The sequence below is a fragment of the Hemicordylus capensis genome, chromosome 1, assembly GCF_027244095.1.
Source record: "Hemicordylus capensis ecotype Gifberg chromosome 1, rHemCap1.1.pri, whole genome shotgun sequence".
In the NCBI taxonomy this organism is placed as follows: domain Eukaryota; kingdom Metazoa; phylum Chordata; class Lepidosauria; order Squamata; family Cordylidae; genus Hemicordylus; species Hemicordylus capensis.
In genome coordinates this window covers 168,065,191-168,083,787 of record NC_069657.1, presented here as the reverse complement: position 1 = coordinate 168,083,787, position 18,597 = coordinate 168,065,191, and the positions used below count along the sequence as shown (strand labels likewise).

The 18,597-nt window shown below is 43.3% G+C and overlaps 2 protein-coding genes and 1 long non-coding RNA gene across 32 annotated transcripts in view; 2 read left to right on the top strand and 1 right to left on the bottom strand.

Annotated features, from left to right (window-relative positions):
* Nucleotides 1-2,475, top strand: part of NCKAP5 (NCK associated protein 5) — a 930,794-nt gene extending 928,319 nt beyond the window's left edge. For 21 of the 22 annotated variants that reach the window (XM_053253151.1, XM_053253227.1, XM_053253159.1 and 18 more), the window contains one exon: nt 928-2,475. In XM_053253151.1, coding sequence (XP_053109126.1) covers nt 928-1,209 — 282 coding nt within the window. In that variant the 3' untranslated portion in view covers nt 1,210-2,475. The remainder of the gene's footprint in view (nt 1-927) is intronic. The other variant, XM_053253287.1, reaches the window with a different exon arrangement.
* LOC128326504 (uncharacterized) overlaps nt 1-6,575 on the bottom strand; it is a 20,722-nt gene extending 14,147 nt beyond the window's left edge. For 2 of the 3 annotated variants that reach the window (XR_008308086.1, XR_008308088.1), the window contains exons 1-3: nt 5,498-6,575; nt 4,857-4,977; nt 408-592 (exon numbers count right to left, since the gene is read on the bottom strand). This is a non-coding gene — a long non-coding RNA (uncharacterized LOC128326504). Of the gene's footprint in view, nt 1-407; nt 593-4,856; nt 4,978-5,095; nt 5,470-5,497 lie in introns of those variants that run through there. The other variant, XR_008308087.1, reaches the window with a different exon arrangement.
* LYPD1 (LY6/PLAUR domain containing 1) overlaps nt 4,218-18,597 on the top strand; it is a 27,853-nt gene continuing 13,473 nt past the window's right edge. The window contains exons 1-3 of one of the 7 annotated variants that reach the window (XM_053253410.1): nt 4,218-4,585; nt 5,068-5,192; nt 9,155-9,292. Coding sequence is in view for 2 of the 7 variants with exons in the window: in XM_053253370.1 (XP_053109345.1) it covers nt 7,051-7,102; nt 9,155-9,292 (190 nt within the window). In the remaining 5 variants the exon portion in view is untranslated. Of the gene's footprint in view, nt 4,586-5,067; nt 5,193-6,327; nt 6,560-6,970; nt 7,103-7,814; nt 8,018-8,193; nt 8,614-8,641; nt 9,051-9,154; nt 9,298-18,597 lie in introns of those variants that run through there. The other 6 variants (XM_053253391.1, XM_053253370.1, XM_053253416.1 and 3 more) reach the window with 6 other exon arrangements.

The window sequence follows — 18,597 nt, the reverse complement described above, 5'->3', positions numbered from 1 at the left end:
GTGATATTTCCAGTGAATGTGTGCAGTACACATTGGAGTGGTTTTCTGCCAGATTCCAGACAGACAATCAATGAAAACTGATCATATGTTAATCTGTATGTTAAGTGGGTAGCAGGAGCTGTTTTCCAGGGACATCAAGAGTATTTGGATATATACTGCTCGCATCCTGCTACATGAAATGCTTGATATACTAGCATTTTACTCTCAAAACAGTAGAGTATATGTGTGTCTTCTTTGCATTATTTGGTCTTCTATAGCCACTGCAAGAAGTAGAAATAAGGTGAAGGAAATAGCAGCCTATCACAAATCACTGGGGAAGTGTGGTAGCTAAATCTGGCTCATGTAAAGGCTGCAATCTGTAGAAAGTCAGGTGCACTTAAATACTTATAAATTTTAATGGCACTTACCTCAGTACAAGAGACCCACTGATTTCAGTAGATCTTAACCATGTCTGGATTCTCTAGATTGCATTCAGTATCACCTGTTACGAGATCCTGAACTCTCAGGACTGGGCAGGATGGAGTTCAATAGAATAAATAATGGATATTCAGGCTCCTTTGATCAATTTCCAGTTTTCCTTAAATAATGATTTCTGAAGAATAGTAAGTGTAAATTACTCCGGAGACACTGGCGATATTTTACTCATACAGATTCTGAAATCAGCTGCTTAAAATGTAAATGGTACTTAACTGTTTTGCAAATTGAGTCCTATTTGTCTGAGCAGAATCATTAAAACTATGATTTATCCCAAAATGGACTTTATTATTGCATTTAATTAAAATGGAGGATTAAGCCCAAAAGCATTTAACAGTTTATTCCTTTTCTACTGTGAAAAGGCAGTAATTGAGTATTTACAATGTGTATAACCATTTTTGTTTTTGTAAGGTGCTTTTTTCTAATTTCTCTTCCTTCATTAAATTGTTACAGAAATTGAAGCAACCTGAGGAAACAAAGGAAGATTCTGAAAAGAGGCCATCTAAAATTTCCCTGGAGTGTCTCAATAAATTTAACAGCAGCAGCATTTTATTGGAAAAAGAGAAGAACAGTCTGAACAAGGTTGAAGGCCAGGAAGAAGAAAATGGGAAGAATGAAGACGTTCCCCTAAATAGTTCCAATACACATGGTACTATAGACCATTTAGAATCATTGAGTGATTCTTTATATGATAGCTTCTCATCCTGTGCGAGCCAAGGCTCAAATGATGTATAAAGACACTCTACAGTGGGCACTGAGTGAAGTACTTAAGAAACGGAAGGACTAAATAAAATAAGGAGGAGCTGTTGAAACTATTCAAAGTATGTTGCTAAGACACGCAATAGGATAAGCTGGATATATTCATATAGAGCAATAAGAAGAAAAAAGAAAACATCCTGCATTATACTAGAAAGACTGAACGTTCAACATCTATGACAGTTGTTACTTTTTTAAAAGTCTTAATTTTGCACTTTGATGAATTATTGTACAGAAGTTGTAAAAATATTATTGGGGAAGAAAAATATATTTGTAGAAAAACATGACAGCAATAAATACTAATTGGTGCCATGCTCCAGAAATGACAGGTTACTAACTTTAAACATTGATGTTAATATTAACAAAGTTAGTGATCTTTTTTTGTAAAATATTTATAAATATTCTAGTCTTACAACTGTATGTAGAAACACTGCTTTAATGCAAACTTGAGCTTGCTCAATTGTCTGTAATGACAACTATAGAAAACCCTTGAACCACACTGTACAACATATATATATATATATATATATATATATATATATATATATATATATAGTACAGTTCTGGAGCCAAGTTTCTCTATGGATTCATGCACATATTTCTCTTAATGTCATTTGGTCTACACATTCAAGAGATACTTTGCTTCTCATTTATCTGTTGCCATCTATCATTAATATGTGCTGTGTTGATTTTCCTTTGAACTGATTTCATTTTAACTGTTAATCTGGGAACCATGGAATAAAATGCAATTTAGATTTGTAATTTACACTTAAGCAGAAGAAAAAGATTGGTGCTAGCAAACATTTGTGGGTTTTTTTCTACAAAAACTGTTTATATGTAAGGGGAAAGTCTATTTCAAAGGTGGGTGTATTTTTTCTAGATGTGGAGTATTTATAACAACTTTTGTACAGCAATCTGTAAGCTAGCTATATTTGGGATACTTCTAGCCCTTTACTAAGTTTGTAGCATTTACCTGTTCATCCCCTGTCCCCAGTATGATGTTGTACTATCAGTGTTACATTGTTAATACTTTTGTGCAATGTTACATTTCACATTGTTTTAAATGATGCTGTTGGGGTGGAGTTTCATTGTCTGACTTTTATGAAATTTCTTTTGGAATTTATTTCTTAATAAAAGTCATATCGCATCCAGATATCAAAACAATGTGTGTATGTACATATATGTCAACAGTTCAACAATTAAGATGGTTGAAATTAGCTGAGACATTAAACAGTTAGCTGGTGATGGATTGTAAAGGGCTCTCTTTTGTATTTGTGTAAAAGACAAGGAATCATCAGGAATTAAATGTAGGAACATTTCCACAAAAAGAGAACTGCATAAAAACATATACATGGTAAGTGATGATATTCAAGCCATTTCCCTTCTCAAGTCAAGCAGCGTCGTATGCATCATGGATAATACGAGCACAGATAGGATACAAATCAGTAAAATGAATTTGCTACATGGCAACTAAAAAGTAATTTAAGCTTAATTCAAACCTCTGCCTCGCTCTGACACAAGATGCTGAATGATGGAAAGCAAAGAAGGTTGGGCTCTAAAAGATGAGGCTGAGAAAAGTCATCAAAGGGTGGGTGGGTAAAATAGAGCAGCTACAGACACAGGATAGGAAGTGTAATCTTGTGGAAGATGAAGGATTCCAGCAATAAAAGCAAGTCCACAAAGGCCTGTAGCACAGACAGAAGTGGGGTGGTGCCTCAGTCACTGTGAAATTAGGCTGCCAGTTGCCCTTTACTGTTTTAAGGCATAGCCTTATCTTGGAGGGTTGTTCTTTATGGCAGGTTTAGGAAATATGGTGAAGAGCATCTCTTAAGACTTCTTCTCCATGGTCAGAAAAACGCAGTGGCCCTCTCCTAATGCAGCTTCCCTCCTTTCTGAAAGCCTAAAAGGGGCAGTGGTGGCACCAGACAAATAAGTTGGAGAAGGGGGCACAGAAGGGGAAAAGTGCATTATGGGTGGGCAAGCTGTGACCCACAAATGGGGAGGGGACAAATTATGTGAGGGCGGGGCCCATGCTCTCCCCCACCGCCACCGCCCTTGATTTGGAACGAAAATTCACTCTTCTCTGCCTTGCCCCCGGCTTCCTCCTACTCCCCTCCCCCGTTGCTTTTTCACACAATATCAATGCCTACTGCAGTAAGTGAGGCTAAAATGGGTTAGGGTTTAAGCTGCAGTAATACCGGACACCCAACCCCGCGTTATAAGCAGTTCGCTCTCTTTCCGCTAGGCTGGAAGAGACTGAGCTGAGTGCACGTAGGGGTTGCCACAGAGTCAGCGGCAACCCTGGCGGTCATAATCGGCACATATACATTAAAAGGGCGCGGCGAGGTCTCGTGGCTCTTGAGGTCTCGTGGCTCTCGCAGCCCGCGTGCGCTGAAAGACAAGACACTAGCGGTCTCTTGCACGCTTCTTACAGGAAGCAACGCTATTACTTCCTCTCCACTGCGAAATAGCGCCTTTGTACTAAAGCGAAAAAAGAGACGTCTGTCTCGCAAAACGCGCGCAGAGCTCCAGCAGGTCTTGCTGTACTGTTGCACTTGGTTGCTAACTCGTGAACTGTCTCTGCGTCTGCTGCTTGGCTCCGCGTTTAGAGCCTCTCCAGACAAGCGGAGGAGGCGTCTTCCTTCGCCTTTCCCGCCAAGTCCTCCAAGAGGACTGGAACACATTGCAGGCGGCCGCCGGGCGCACAAGGCAGCGCCTTTCGGCTCCGGGTTAGGCTGGGTGTTTATGGGCTCACATTCTCGCCCGCATACACGCTTCCTTCTCCGGATAGACACGGAAATTGCACTCCCCCGGACTCTCACAGGTGCTAACGTAGTCCTTCTGGTCCTGTCCCCTCCCCACCCCCACAGAACAACTTGGTTTGTGTACAGCTGTTCGCACAAACGGGAGCGGAGAGAAAGAAAAGAGGCCGACCCGCTTGGCGCTCGCGTATTCGCGTATAACAAAGGTTAGGCACACGCCTAGGTAGCGCGCACACTGAGTAATACAAACACGATTCCGTGCGTTCTTTGAGAGACAAATCTTTCTGAAACGCACGAATAAACGGCAAATAGAAAGGAGTGCCCACGAATGCCACAGTCCTATACGCGCGGGAGAGATTCTTCTGCTCGTCACCGAGAAAGCTACAGACATCAGGAGCACAGCCAGCCAGGGAGTGAACAGAGACATCTCCTCGGAGGACTAACCGGAGGGTTATGTGCAGGCTAGAGAAGAAGAATCACACACAGCCGGAACACGCACACTGGAGCAACTATCCAGATTTCGGGTCACCCGGGAAAAGGTTCGAGGAGGCGTCGCCGTGTAAATGCAAATTTGGCACAGAACTCAGAATGAGGTTAGAATATATATAGTCCTAAAAAGAACTGACACCCGGGGAGGGTCAGGGCAGGAGGCGGCAGTCCTATTGAGTTCAATGGGGCTTGCTCCCAGGTAAGGTAAGTGGGCACCGAATTGCAACCTTCCTCGCTCTCCTACCTAACAGTTGTGGAAAGCTGCTTGAGTTGGAAAAAGCATTGGCTTGCTCGCTTGGAAGCCCCGAAGCCCAGCCAACTACTCCCCAACCATGCCTAAATATCTCCTTTCCTCAAGGCAATAGTGCGATTTACCTGCTCTGCAATCCAGCAAGCCAAGCTGCTTCCTCCAGTGCTGCTAAAAGCTATTTGAAAGATACGAGCATATCAGCAAACAGCAAGCGTTAAGTTTGCGTCGAACCTGGTTTCTGTAAGTCTGCAATGCAAACGAGGCGGGTGGTTCAGTATCACCCGTGAGTAAACACGCCTTAGGCGATTCCCTCCCCACCGTCTCCGTTTCTTCTAGTTCTAGGTCCTTAAACTACGGTTGTCACCTAGCTCCAGTACCAATCTGAAGAACGGGACAAGAGTGAGCCCAGCCTTGGTATCTTCCAGCTGGGGGCAAAAGGCGCCCGCCTCGATAACGCACAGGTATGAAGTACACCTGAGCGATGTCCACCTTCTGCACACACTCTAGAATTGCATGCCGGCCCCTCTGGGCTCCGTGTTACATTCTCCTCAGCCCAGAGGATGCATCTCGGTACGAAGTGTCTGTCTACCCAGCCTGTTCTCCGCAGAGATAGAGTTCCCTTATTTATAACCTTCGTAGGGCTCGGCACGCGATGGCTGCTCCACTAAGCATGGGGGCCTGTGTGTGTCTCCAGTGGTGGGACACTGCTTTGAATCTGCTAGCATTTTCTGTCAAACACTAGCAGAAGACAGTCTCTGCTGCCTACCGTAGTGGTACAACAGATTCCATGCACGGTTGGGATCGGAGCAAGAGGCAACAGCGCCCTTGCCTCGATGCCCGCTTTGTCGTAGTTTGCAGGCGACGAAGTGGACCACGGAGCTACAGGGGTCAAATGCAGTAGGGCTCAGCAGCACACACACTATCTTCTCCACCCCACACGTGCAGCAGCCGCGGTGGCTACTACAGCGAGGACAGGGAGGAGCCCCGCCCGCCTACTTCACGCTTCGACCCTGCCAAGAGCTCCAAGGAGCTGAGGGCAATATACTGTAGTCAGAATCCCCTTTTCGTCTAACAAAGAGCCTAGGAGGTAGTTTAGGCTGAGGGCGCGCGCAAATGCCCGAAGGTGACCCACCCCGTGAGGACTGGCCGAGTCTGACGCTAAACACGACACCTCGCACTGCTCTGTACTGGAAGCAGAACAGAATTTCCAGGCCCGCACGACTATGTAGCGGTGACCACAGTTCACTAGCTACCGTTCTGCAGTTCGCGGGCGAGTGAAGGAATCGATACCTACGAACCAACAAACACCCCTTTACTCGCACGTACATTTTTGTATGTACTCTGCGTGACACAACGTCCACACGACTCCATATCCCACCCACAAACACTTGGAGGATGCGGGTGGGGGTACCACCCATTAAGCATTCTGATTTTAAAATTACATGACAGTGGACTGATGGGCTGCAATGAGAACATATTCACATGAAATGATCTTGGCCTTGAAAGAAGGGTCCCTTTAAGGGAAATATCAAAGCGAGGAGCGAGCCTTGGCTCACACGGGGCGGGGGAGACAGGGGGGGGGGGGAAGAGGGAGTCGCCTGAGCAGAAGAGTAGCCAGAATTTTGGAGCTGGAATCCCACAGGGTTAGTTTGTATTCCTGGGTGACATTTTAGCGTCAGCCTCTCGACACACCCATAGAATGGGGTGGGGTGTGTGCGTGCAGTGTGGGAGTTGCACAGCCCACCTCCTCCTGAGCAGGTAGAAACCGAACGGCGGGCTAAGACAAAGAGTGAATGGCCCGACTCCTCCCCGCTCGCTGCTGCAGAAAGTAAAGGTGGTTTGTTTGTTTGTTTGTTATTTTGAGGGGGGGGGAGCTTCCCTTTTCCACCTCCCGCAGCAGCTTAAGGATTCTCTGTCTCCATAAACTTTCTCCCCGCCCCGCCCGTAGAAGAGGGGAGGAGCAATCAGATGGTGCTGGGAGGGGGGGTTAGTGGACGGGTCTCGCGCGCGCCCTCTGCCCCCCCTCCGCCCGTCTCCTTCGCTCTTTTTCTTGGCTCGGCGTCTTCCGCTGTAGTTTCAGTGTCTGAACTCCAGCGAGGCTGGAGGAAGCTCGAGCAGGGAGGACGGGAGCTGGGCCAGGCGGGCGATGCGGGCTCTGGCGTCGCCCGCTGCCCCCGGAGCTCCTCTCCGCAGCGGCTGCAGCAGTAACACCAGCCCGACGTGGCAGAGCTGTGCGACTCCCGCGGCGTTGCCCGGCTGTTGCTGTTGAGAGCTGCACTCCGTTGCCCAGCGCCTGCCACCTCCGACGGCTCCAAGAGGATGTGGCTCCTCGCCGTGGCGACAACTTTCTGGGGATTGTTGCTGGCACCAGGTAAGGTAACCCCCCCCCCCCGCGCGCGCTCCTTCCCGAAGGAAGCCCGGCACCTGCAGATCCAGCGAACACAACTGGCTAGGGACATTCCTGGTAGCTACTCTGCAAAGTTCGCGTCTCTTGTTCAACAGCTGCTGCTTCCGGCACCAACTCTGCAGCCCCGTGCTAGGAAAGCGGCGGCGGCGGCGGCTTGCTTGCCTGATCCACCGGGTGCAGGTCTATGAGGAAGTCGCACGAGCCCAGCGCAACCTTCGGAACAAGTCCGATCGCACAGGTCTTTCCCAGCCAAGAAGCCCACACGCTCTCCCGCCTTCTCCCTGTCTCCTTACGCTGACTGCACCGGGAGAGAGATCCAGCTATCCAGAAGGGCTCTGCTTGGGATCTACCTCGGCAGCTAGCTTATACAGGCTATATGGACGCCATGAGGGCGGGGGCAGCCCTTGAGTAGCCAAATGGTAGCCCCAAGGAAAACGATTCCCGGCTCCCGCTTCTCTCTTGCTCTTCGTTCGGCGCTGAGCATCTCCAACAGCCAGACCGTAACACTCCACATCAGCCCCCCCCCCCCCGCGGCTAAATTCTACTTCCTGTGCGATCTGGGTTTGTTTTAGACGTGGGCTGGGGAGAGAGATCCACTTTTGCGAGCAGTTGTCTGAGCCTACCTCGGAGCCAGATTGCAACCGCAGAAGAAAGGACTTGTTTCGTTCGCCTATAAATGTGTTTCGGAGGGTTGGGGATAGTTAGTAGCTCACTTACAAACTATCCTAGGGAGCTGCTCTTTCTGCCTACCCTTAGATAGATTGCAGCTCTCGAAAGAAAACAGTCCAGTTTCCGGGTGTCTGCGTTCTCCGCCACCCCCCGGCTGCGTGATGGGAACCATTCGGGGGTTCTTCTGCTGCTAGGGGCTACTACTCCTGAGTAAGGATCAAGGGAGCCAAGGCTCAGTCTAGATGCTCCTGCTGGCACAGCCTTCTCAGCACGAAGGCCAGCTCCCCTGCATGCTGCTAACCAGCTCTCTCTAAATATGCCTTAAGTACGGATCTTAAAGGGAATCGATCCTCCTCAGGAAGAATTCCCAATTCTGATACTTAATTTGTCCTTTCTCCCGCCCCATCCTTTCGAAGGTGGATGAGTGGACAGCAGACCCCTTTGCCCCACCCCGATATTTCTGTGCATCAGTCAACCCCGCCAGCACTGGAGTCAGAATTCCTACTCAGGCAGAGCTCCGACAGACAGTAAATATTGCAAGTCCCCTGGCCCTCGCTTTAACTTCCAGAAGGACCTCGTTTACATGATAGAGGGAAGCCAAGGATGCTTTGCAGCTGTAATTGTGCATGGCAAAATAGTAATTAAATCATTTGCAATTAATTAGTAGTTAAGTAAACCCCTTTGGCGCAGATGAGCTCTGAAGCACGTCTATTAGGAGTGTTGCTTCGTCACCCAACGTCGTTTGTTTGCTTTTTAAACGCATAGTGCTTTTAAGGAACTCATAAAGGGAAAAGAGAGAAGGGTTGGTGAGCAAAACAGATCAATTCTTTTACTGTCTATCATTGTTCGTTCTGCCCCCTGCTGGATACAGAGTTAGCTGATGCAGTCGGAAGAGTGTGTGTGTAGAGGTGGAAACTAAAACAGTTTTTCCCCATGTTTAGAGTTTTCCTGCACACAGCCAGCTTATTATTGTAAGATGCTAAGTAATTATGAGCAATGGCCTCAGCTAAATGGGCTTGGACCAGAGCCAAGTGCAGCATCCACAGGGTTTTTAAAAAATACCAGAACAGTAACAGACAAGAAGAAATGAAAACTTAACATGCAGCACAACCCTATGCTGTGTGTATTTGTTCAGAAGAAATGCTACAAAGTCAACAGGGCTTAGTCCCTAGTTAGTGTGCTTAAGGCAACATGCTTACCTTGGGCAACATGCTTAAACATTACTACGCGTGTTTACTCCGAAGTAAGTTCTTTTAAGTTCAGTGAAACATGCCCATGTGTATACATAGGACTGCAGCATTGGAAAGATTTGTAGCACCTGCTAAACAAAATTTCTTTCTCTTTTAGGATTTGCTTTGCAAATACAGTGTTATCAGTGTGAGGAATATCAGCTAAATAATGACTGCTCATCTCCAGAATTCATAGTGAATTGCACAGTGAATGTCCAAGACATGTGTCAGAAGGAAGTAATGGAAAAAAGTATAGGTAAGGTAAATTATACTAATTATCTCCTCATTGACTGTCTGTCTTTGGCTGCATATAATTCAGTTCATTACCAGATTCTGCACCTTATTTATAATTCATGTGTATTTTTATAATCACTCTGATTTGATTGGAAAGCATACTGTAGATTACAAGAGTTATAATTTTTAAACTGAAAATCCTGAAGTTTACTTAAGAAGTTACAAGATTCAAAAAAAAGGTCTCAGACCTCTCTAGAATACTGGGAAATTAATAACAAATTCATTTAATCCCATTACAGTTAATTACACAGGCCTACTCCCATGAGTTAAAAGGAAACATCTTGAATTAGTAGCTTCTTTATTTATTCTAGCAATTCATATACCACAATGGTTGATCCGGAGGGAGAATAGACACGGAGATAATGAGCTTTCAGTAAAATAGGGCTGAGAAATATAATGGAATTACATAGAATGTTTTGGGGATCAGGGGGCCAGGAGAAGTCTCTAGAAGACTTAAAAGATATATCATGCAGCATGTGAGGGTCACAGTGGTTTTTTAAAATAAATCAGCAATCCGCCTACCCTACTCTAAAATACATATGAAATAAATTTAGTTTCTGCATACCAAATGATGCAACACAGAAGTGTCTCTCTCTCTCTCTCTCTCAGAATCCACACTACTCTTGTGATTGGATTCAATGTTGCAGTGTTTGACTGCAGCGTTAAAGCAGTGTTTGACGGCTTGTTGTTTAATGGAAATATCTTGCTCTTATCAACAAGTGTACCTAGCTCACGCTCATATATGTATAAAAGTCCATGAAAAATACTAGCTCGTGAAATTGCACTCGACCTTTGAACCTACAGAAGTAAAGTTAAGATCTAACTAAGCAATAGTATTCATGGTGAACGGTTTACATTCACCATGGATGATAATATCTCTGGTGGAAGGGTAGAATATATTTGCCAAGGGAAGCAACATGTTGTACCTGTTGCTCAGGAATACTTCAGTATGCATGCAAAATATACCAGAACCTATATGATAACAAAAGACATAACTATCATTACAGGATATTCAATCTGTAAGTTTCAAAATATGTACAGTAATAAGCCAATAGCTGGTGGTAGTAAAAACACTTCTGATATACTTATAAATCACCAGCATTTGCTGGTCATAATAGGTTTCTTTCGCCTGAAAATAAAGGAAAGTTATAAGTTTACAATATGGTGAATCCATTTTCTGTTGACTTTGCGTAGAAATCCCAAACATGCACACTCACTTTCCAAGTGTGCTGTTAAAGCTGTGGCCTCATCTTAAGAAAGTGTAGAGGAGGCATACATGTTTCTGTTTTCAGAAAATAAGTGAAATGAACCTTCAAGTTTAATGCATAACGTTTTAGAGAAAATATTTTAACTTAATCGTTATACATTCTAGAAATCCTCCTGCTAGGAGTATACTGCAGATACACACATCTGATGCACTTTCGAACCTTATTATGCAATTTTGAAATACAGATTTAAAGGTGCACTCACTTGGACACGTGAAACAGATCAATCTGCAGTTAGTATAGAGAGAGAGAGAGATGAAATGGAGGAACAATTTTTTAATTGTTAATATCCTTTTGCAAGCAACTTTTTATGGAAATCTTAAACTGCATTCCCTAATCCTACTTTCTCTAGCATTTCTTCATCTCACCACAACATTTTTATTCCAATTTAAAACTTTAACAGCCTCCCAGTAGCCATGTCGTTAATCTTTTAAGCTGAAGGTTAGTGAAGCAGAAAAATGTGTGCTGGTAGAACTCCTTTATCTTGGAATGGTTTGCGTCAACCTTTTGGATGCCTATTTTTTTAAGTGATGAGTTCTTCAGAGTTTTTTAAAAATCAGATTTGCAATCGGATTTTCAAACTGATTGATTAAGCTACCATGACTATGTTAAGTTCAAAGTAAGAACCATTCTTATTCGATCTTAAAACATTTAGACCAACATAAATGTGCCTTAGTTTCCCATGGTAGAGACATTGATTTGTAATGGCTTCAGTGAAAAAGAGAAATCCTTAATGGTATTTTTCTTTGGATTTCTCAACCTGTGAATTTTTCAGAGTTATAACAGTATCTGGGCTAACATCAGAACTGCATATCGCATTTTTTAGTCCAGTGCAACTTTGTAGGTACACACTTGTCTTTTAAAGTAGAAGATTTAAAGGACGGGTGCACATTAGTTTTTTTAATATGGTTGTTCCATATTTTAATATGGCTGTTCCATGAGTAATGACATGGAAAGTATATATTCTTCATCAAAGACAGCCAGCCAGATCTTGGATTAAGCAACAGTCAAACTACATAACTTGTACTTAACTGTTTGGTCTCACTGAAATGGGAGGATTAGCTTGCAATATTAAGCACTTACTACAAACAAAATTTCATTTACATTGGTGGGGTTTACTTCCTTATACATAGGTTTAAGAATCTATTATGACTATTTAATTGGGCTCAACTGAATCACAATGCAAGATTCTCAAACCACTTATGAAATAGTCTCATAGGTTTCAGTGGTGCCAGTGTGAAGAAAGAAGATGAGCACCAAGTGCTTCAACCCAGCTTTTATTGTCTGTTCCTAAATGGTACTTACGAAATGTTAAAATGCTACACTCCCACCTTTTATTTAATAGTTGAGCATTTGTTTACCAGAGCACTTTATAGTTCATTTCCTTTAAACTTGCTTAGTACTGAAAGCTATTAAAATATTTATTTTGAATTAATAATGGAGCCACTGGGCAGCTTTTAGACCAAGACTTCTGTGAATGGAAGATCTCCTGCTTGAGCAAAGACATTTTTTTAAATCCCCATATCCCCTGTGGTCCCCAGAAATCTGCTTCTGAGGGTCCCAAGCTCTCAACAACGTTGGGGGGGAGGGACCGTGGGCTACAAAGGGAGGGGAAGATCAGCGGAAGCACCTTCCCCACCCTTGCAAGCAAAACTTTTGTTTTTAGAAGTCTTAGTGTGGAGGCTGCTCACTGAGTTATAAATATGTTATTAATATATAACATGAGTTTGCATTTACTTGATGGCACAGTCTTAAGATTTCATAGTTTATATCTGCTTAAGTCAAGTCATAATACTTTATATGCCCAAACAATTTCTGCCCTTAGTAAAATATATTCCTAATCCTTATTTTAAAAGTTGCATGCAGCATTTTGATACTAAGTTCATGGTACAAATAAGTAACCTAATTGAGCCAGTGATCTGCCTTTTGTTACACATATTAATCTTTTTCTCTGTTTAGCAATAAATAAGATCACATCCTGTGGTATATAGCTTAGATGCCAATGACATTAATGTAATGTTGTCTTACAGATTTGTGGTGTACATTAAGTTGAATTGTGACAGCTGCATAGCTTGTACAGTTACACAGGAATGTAGGAAGCTGCGTTTTACAGAGTCAGACCGTTGGTCCATCTAGCTCAGTACCCAGACTGGCAGCAGCTTCTCCAAAGTTATAGGCAGGAGTCTCTCCCAGCCCTATCTTGGAGATGCCCGGAAGGGAACTTGGAACCTTCTGCATGTAAGCATGCAGATGCTTTTCCCAGAGCGGCTCCATCCCCTAAGGAAAATACCTTATAGTGCTTTTCACAAATATACCTAAAACCCTTTTCTCCCTTACCTCATCTCTGATTTAGTGCTGCTTTGGGTGATCTGAAACATAAAAACAGTCTTGCTGAATTGGATCAAAGTCCATCTGTTCCACCATTCTGTTTCCATCAGAGGCTAGGCAGATGCCTCTGAGGTATCCTGTTTTTGTTTGCTTTATATGATGCTATTGTTTATGGCTTTAATGGTAGTACACCATCCTGGCATTTTTAATGAAGGGTGGCTAAGAAATGTAAGTAAAATAATGCTCTAAAGCAGAACATTAGGCTGATGGCCCTCCTGTGTTGATTGTTTCACTGTCTGCTACTCAAACAAATAATACTACTGTTTTAGGTATGCTGGTGTCCAGAGCTAATCTCTCCACATTGCTGCTGGCTCACAGACATGGATGGTTTTACACTTTTGTGCAAAAATGGAAGTACACTTTAGTGCTCCTTAGACTGAAATCACTAGTTTATTAGAGAATAAGTCTATTTGATAAACGCACTGGCCAGCATCCAGAACAGTCTAATGTGGTCAATGCTAATCCACCCATACTGCTCTGGGCTCTCAGCAAAGTACAGGTGGTCTTACACAAGAGAGCAAATACTTTAAGAGCTCGCCTGTGCTCCAGAAGTGCTCCTTAGACTGCAAACACATCACCAACCAGATTAGGCTCCTTTGGACATTAGCCAGTATGTATGTATGTATGTATTGATTTATATACCACCCTTCCAAAAATGGCTCGGCAGTTTACATCAAAACAGAAACAGTTAAAATGAAAACTGTAAAAACAGTATAAAACTAATGAACAGTTAAAAACCCAGGAGAACCAGGCAAAACATTTACAACAGTTTAAAAATCCTGGATGGCAGGCCAAACCGATAGGTTTTAAGGGCTTTCCTGAAGGCCAATAATGAACTCAGATTATGGATTTCTGCCAGGAGTGCATTCCACAGCCCAGGAGCAGCTACAGAGAAGGCCCGCCTTTAAGTCGCCACCAGACAAACCGGTGGTAACTGGAGACGGACATCCTCAGGTGATCTTAAGCTGTGGTAGGGATCATGCAGAAGAAGGTGCTCTTTAAGATAACTCAAAATCAATTGGTTTAGTGATTGATCAATTAAGCACCATCAAGTTGGTGTCGACTCTTACCGACCACATAGATAGGAACACAGGCAGCTGCTATATACTGAATCAGACCATTGGTCTATCTAGCTCAGTATTGTCCTCACAGACTGGCAGCAGCTTCTCCAAGGTTGCAGGCAGGAATCTCTCTCAGCCCTATCTTGGAGATGCCAGGGAGGGAACTTGAAACCTTCTGCTCTTCCCAGAGCGGCTTCATCCCCTGAGGGGAATATCTTGCAGTGCTCACACTTCTAGTCTCCCATTCATATGCAACCAGGGCAGACCCTGCTTAGCTATGGGGACAAGTCATGCTTGCTACCACAAGACCAGCTCTCCTCTCCTAACGATGATAGATTCTCTTCAGGATGATCTGTCTTCAACTTGGCCTTTAAGGTCTCTCAGTGGTGCATTCATTGCTGTAATAATTGAGTCCATTCACCTTGCTGCTGGTTGTCCTCTTCTTCTCTTTCCTTCAACGTTTCCCAGCATTATGGACTTCTCAGTGGAGCTTGGTTTCCACATATCACAAAGTATGATAGTTTGAGCCTGGTCATTTGTGCCTCGAGTGAAAATTCTGGATTGATTTGTTCTATGACCCATTTGTTTGTTTTTCCTGGCTGTCCATGGTATTCATGTTTAGTGAATAGATTTAAATCACCAAGAAACTAGTGATTACCACCATCTCCTAATTACTGTTAGATTTGAACTTAGTCTTCACTGTCTTCCAGCTTCTCAATTGGAAACTGGGAATTATAACCCAGATCACATTGTTGGGTCTAAATCCATTTATAAATACACATCATGTAAGTGGATGGATATAATTGAATGATATTTCTGAGCAAATCCGTGACCTCTGATGAGTAAGTTTGAAAACTTGAGTTAAAAACTTGCATGTAAATTTTGAACAAATCTAGATTTAAGAGAAGCCCATGAATATCTGGATTGTTGTTCATGTACTGGAATATTACGCCTATAAACCATTGCTTCTAGCTAGTCGTTTCTACAAGTGATGCAAAATACCTAAGCTCTCAGACAAAAACAATGTGGTCAGGCAGAATGAAAGAATTTAAGTTATGCACTAGAGAGCACATGCTATGGCTCAAGTTCTGATTGTAAAGAAAACCGTGGAGAGGGGGAGACCAGATTATTGTAAAATTAAAACTAAATTAAATAACCGTTTCAAGCTTTCAGAGTTCCTTCCCAAGTTTTTTTAAATAAGTGTACACATAATTGAAAATTCACATTCTGAAGTTGTACAGAAAAGGGAGGTGCAGATTGGCTTCCTCTTTTTGTGTTACTAGAGTCACTATGGAATAACTTGTGTATCTCGCTGAGTGGGGGAATGTGGGTTTGTAAGTTGTTTCCTACTAGGAGTGCAATGTGTTTGGGGCAGGTTGACAGACCTGCAGATGCACGGAGTCTGTACTCTTTTCTTCCACTGCAGACACCTGTGAATGTGAGCCAAGTATGTTTAGGATCAGACATTAAGGAATAGTGATATTCAAAGTAAATTTTATTTTAAATGTATATTCATAGTTCTTATATTCCAAAGAAAAATTGAAGAGCAGTATCACAGGCACATGTAATTTGTCTTCATGTCAAGTGGTGGTAGTTTTTCCACATACTAACAAAAAACCCTATTAAACAAAAAAGGGTTCTTTCTGTTTGGAAAATGCATGAGTTGACCAGCAAGTACCTGGCCAAACCCCAATAGAGGCAGGGTGGGGTGGGTCATGTGAATTTCTGTGAATCCAGACATACATACCAAGCAGGTGTGGGCCGTGAACACACCTCCGGAGGTGGTGGGCAGCTTCTTTAAGTGTAAACGGAACTGGTGCTCCATGCCACCCAGCAGCCCCCGCGGTGGGGAATCTCCTCCGCCACTCACCTGGCCACTGGTAGGGCCTCGCCTCCGTGGGAGCCAGGTAAGTGGTGAAGGCGATTCCCAGTCACAGGGGCTTCTGGGCGGCAAGGAGCACCAGCTCTGTTTACACTTTAAAAAGCCACCCACCGCCGCCCTCCCCCCAAAGGCATGTTCACGGCCCACACCTGATACCAAGTATTGGTTGCAATTTAAAAAAATTCTCTCCAGTTAAAGAAAAGATGTGAGTGATTGCCATCAATATCCATTATGTTGCTTCATCACTGCATGGAGTCCAGTTCTCATCCCACTGAGGGTCTGTGGAAGCTACTCTCATGAATAGACCAAAATCAATTAACTTATTATAGAATACTAGCTGAATCCACACAGAGCATCTGTGCATTAGTTTACTTACTTTTAGGTATTTATTTGGGAGAATTCAATTGGTTGGTTGTTTCTTCTACACTCGCCCTGCCTCCTACCCCAGTCTCGCTTCTTGCCTTCCCTCCTCGTTCCCCTCCCGGCCTGGCCTCCACCGCCAGCTGCCTGCCCACTTCCCCAAGCAGGCCACTGCCAGCCACACGCTTCCCTAAGCGGCCAGCTGCCTTGTCACCAGCTTCCCCAAATGGCCCACTGCTTTCACGAGTGGTGCTGACTGGTGCCCATCCAATCCAGCGCCTCCACAGCTCAGCCAATCAGCGGAGTGCCAGGACACACTCTCCACATATCAGGACAGGCACTTCTATGAGAATTAAATATATAGATGGATATGGAGAAAGAAACCAAGTGTGAATGAAAAGGCACAAACATGGTTTTCATGCAATCTTTGAGAGTTGTTATAGGTTGCTTTTTAAAACACCATTTCTAAAGTTTACTATGGTGTCAATTTAAGCACATTTTCCCATAGTTTGTGCTCCATTTTGCCCACATTTGCTTTGCAATGCTATTTGCAAAAATCTAAAAAAAGCTTTGGTACCAGAATAGACATTTTTTAAAATGTTCCTTAAAAACGTATGTACAAACCTAGTCTGGCAATGATGGTTGAATTTCCTATGCAGTTGAATTCACCTGAACTTTTACGTTTTAATTAATCTGTATTGATTTTTAAAAACTCTTTAAAATGTATAATAGCATCTCCACATGCGTGCATGGTGGTACAGAATGCCGCAGTGCAATTAGAGCAATTACTGTAATTGTGCACTTAAACAGTATATTGGGAGTGGGAACGTTAAAAAATAACGTGTACAATAATAAGTACTGTTTCTAAAGCCCTACAAATATATTTCAGTAATTATTCAAAAGAAATTCGTGTTACAGGTTTATCTGACCTCTAACTCTTTCAACTATCTCACCTTTATTTTTATTGCTATTGTATTCAGCTTAAAGCATTTACCACCTGGAAGATGCAGTGATCGGAAAATATTCACTGCTTAGTCTTTGCTTGTCCCCAAGATTGGCAAGTCGAGTTCACAGAACAGGTAGTTTATATTACAGCATCACACTTTTTATTTACAGTTACAGGAGCTGAAATACGTATTCACATTCATTTATTGATACAATATTAAAGTGACCAACAAGTGTACCACTTCTGGAAACCTTCCAGGCATGAATGTTTATAGATAATTGCCTTATCTTTTGATATCAGTTGTAAAGCAACAGGGTCCCAGCAAATATTGTGTGGTTTCTCATTTTATTTATTGTTTTTAAAGAAAATAGAGAAAACATCAAATGTGCTTCATTCTTTTTTATAACACGTTATGCTGGTGTTGTTATGCTGGTAAATTGGAAATATGAAAACAAAAGTGACTTTAATATAAATTTGCAGATGACACCTAACTATTTAGGGTAGTGAAATCCACAACAGATTGTGAGGCGCTCCAAAAGGATCTCTCTAAACTGGGGGCGTGGATGACAAAACAGCAGATGTGGTTCAGTGTCAGTAAATGTAAAGTGATGCACATTGGGACCAAAGACACCCCCCAACTTCACATATACACTGGTGGGGTCTGAGCTGTCAGTGACTGACCAGGAGAGGGGTCTTGGGTTCATAGTAGACAGCTCGTTGAAAGTGTTGACTCAGTGTGCAGCAGCTGTGAAAAAGGCCAGTTGCATGCTTGGAATCATTAGGAAGGGGATTGAAAACACAACTGCTAATATCATAATGCCCTTACACAAATCTATTGTGCGACCACATTTGGAGTACTGTGTACAGTTCTGATCTCCATACCTTAAGAAGGACATTGTAGAACTGAAGAAGGTGAAGAAGGGGGCAACCAAGATGATTAGGGGCCTGAAGCACCTTCCTTATGAGCCCCTGGTGGCGCAGTGGTAAAACTGCCACCCTGTAACCAGAAGGTAACAAGTTCGATCCTGACCAGGGGCTCAAGGTTGACTCAGCCTTCCATCCTTCCGAGGTCGGTAAAATGAGTACCCAGAATGTTGGAGGCAATATGCTAAATCATTGTAAACTGCTTAGAGAGCTTCCAGCTATAAAGCGGTATATAAATGTAAGTGCTGTTGCTATTGCTTATGAGGCTAGGCTACAGCATCTGGGGCTTTTTAGTTTACAAAAAAGACAATTGAGGGACAACATGATAGAGGTCTATAAAATTTTGCATAGTGTGGAGTGGATAAAGAGAAAATTTTCTTCCTTTTACATAACACTGGCATGAGGGGGCATCCCATGAAACTGATTGCCCAGAAATTTAAG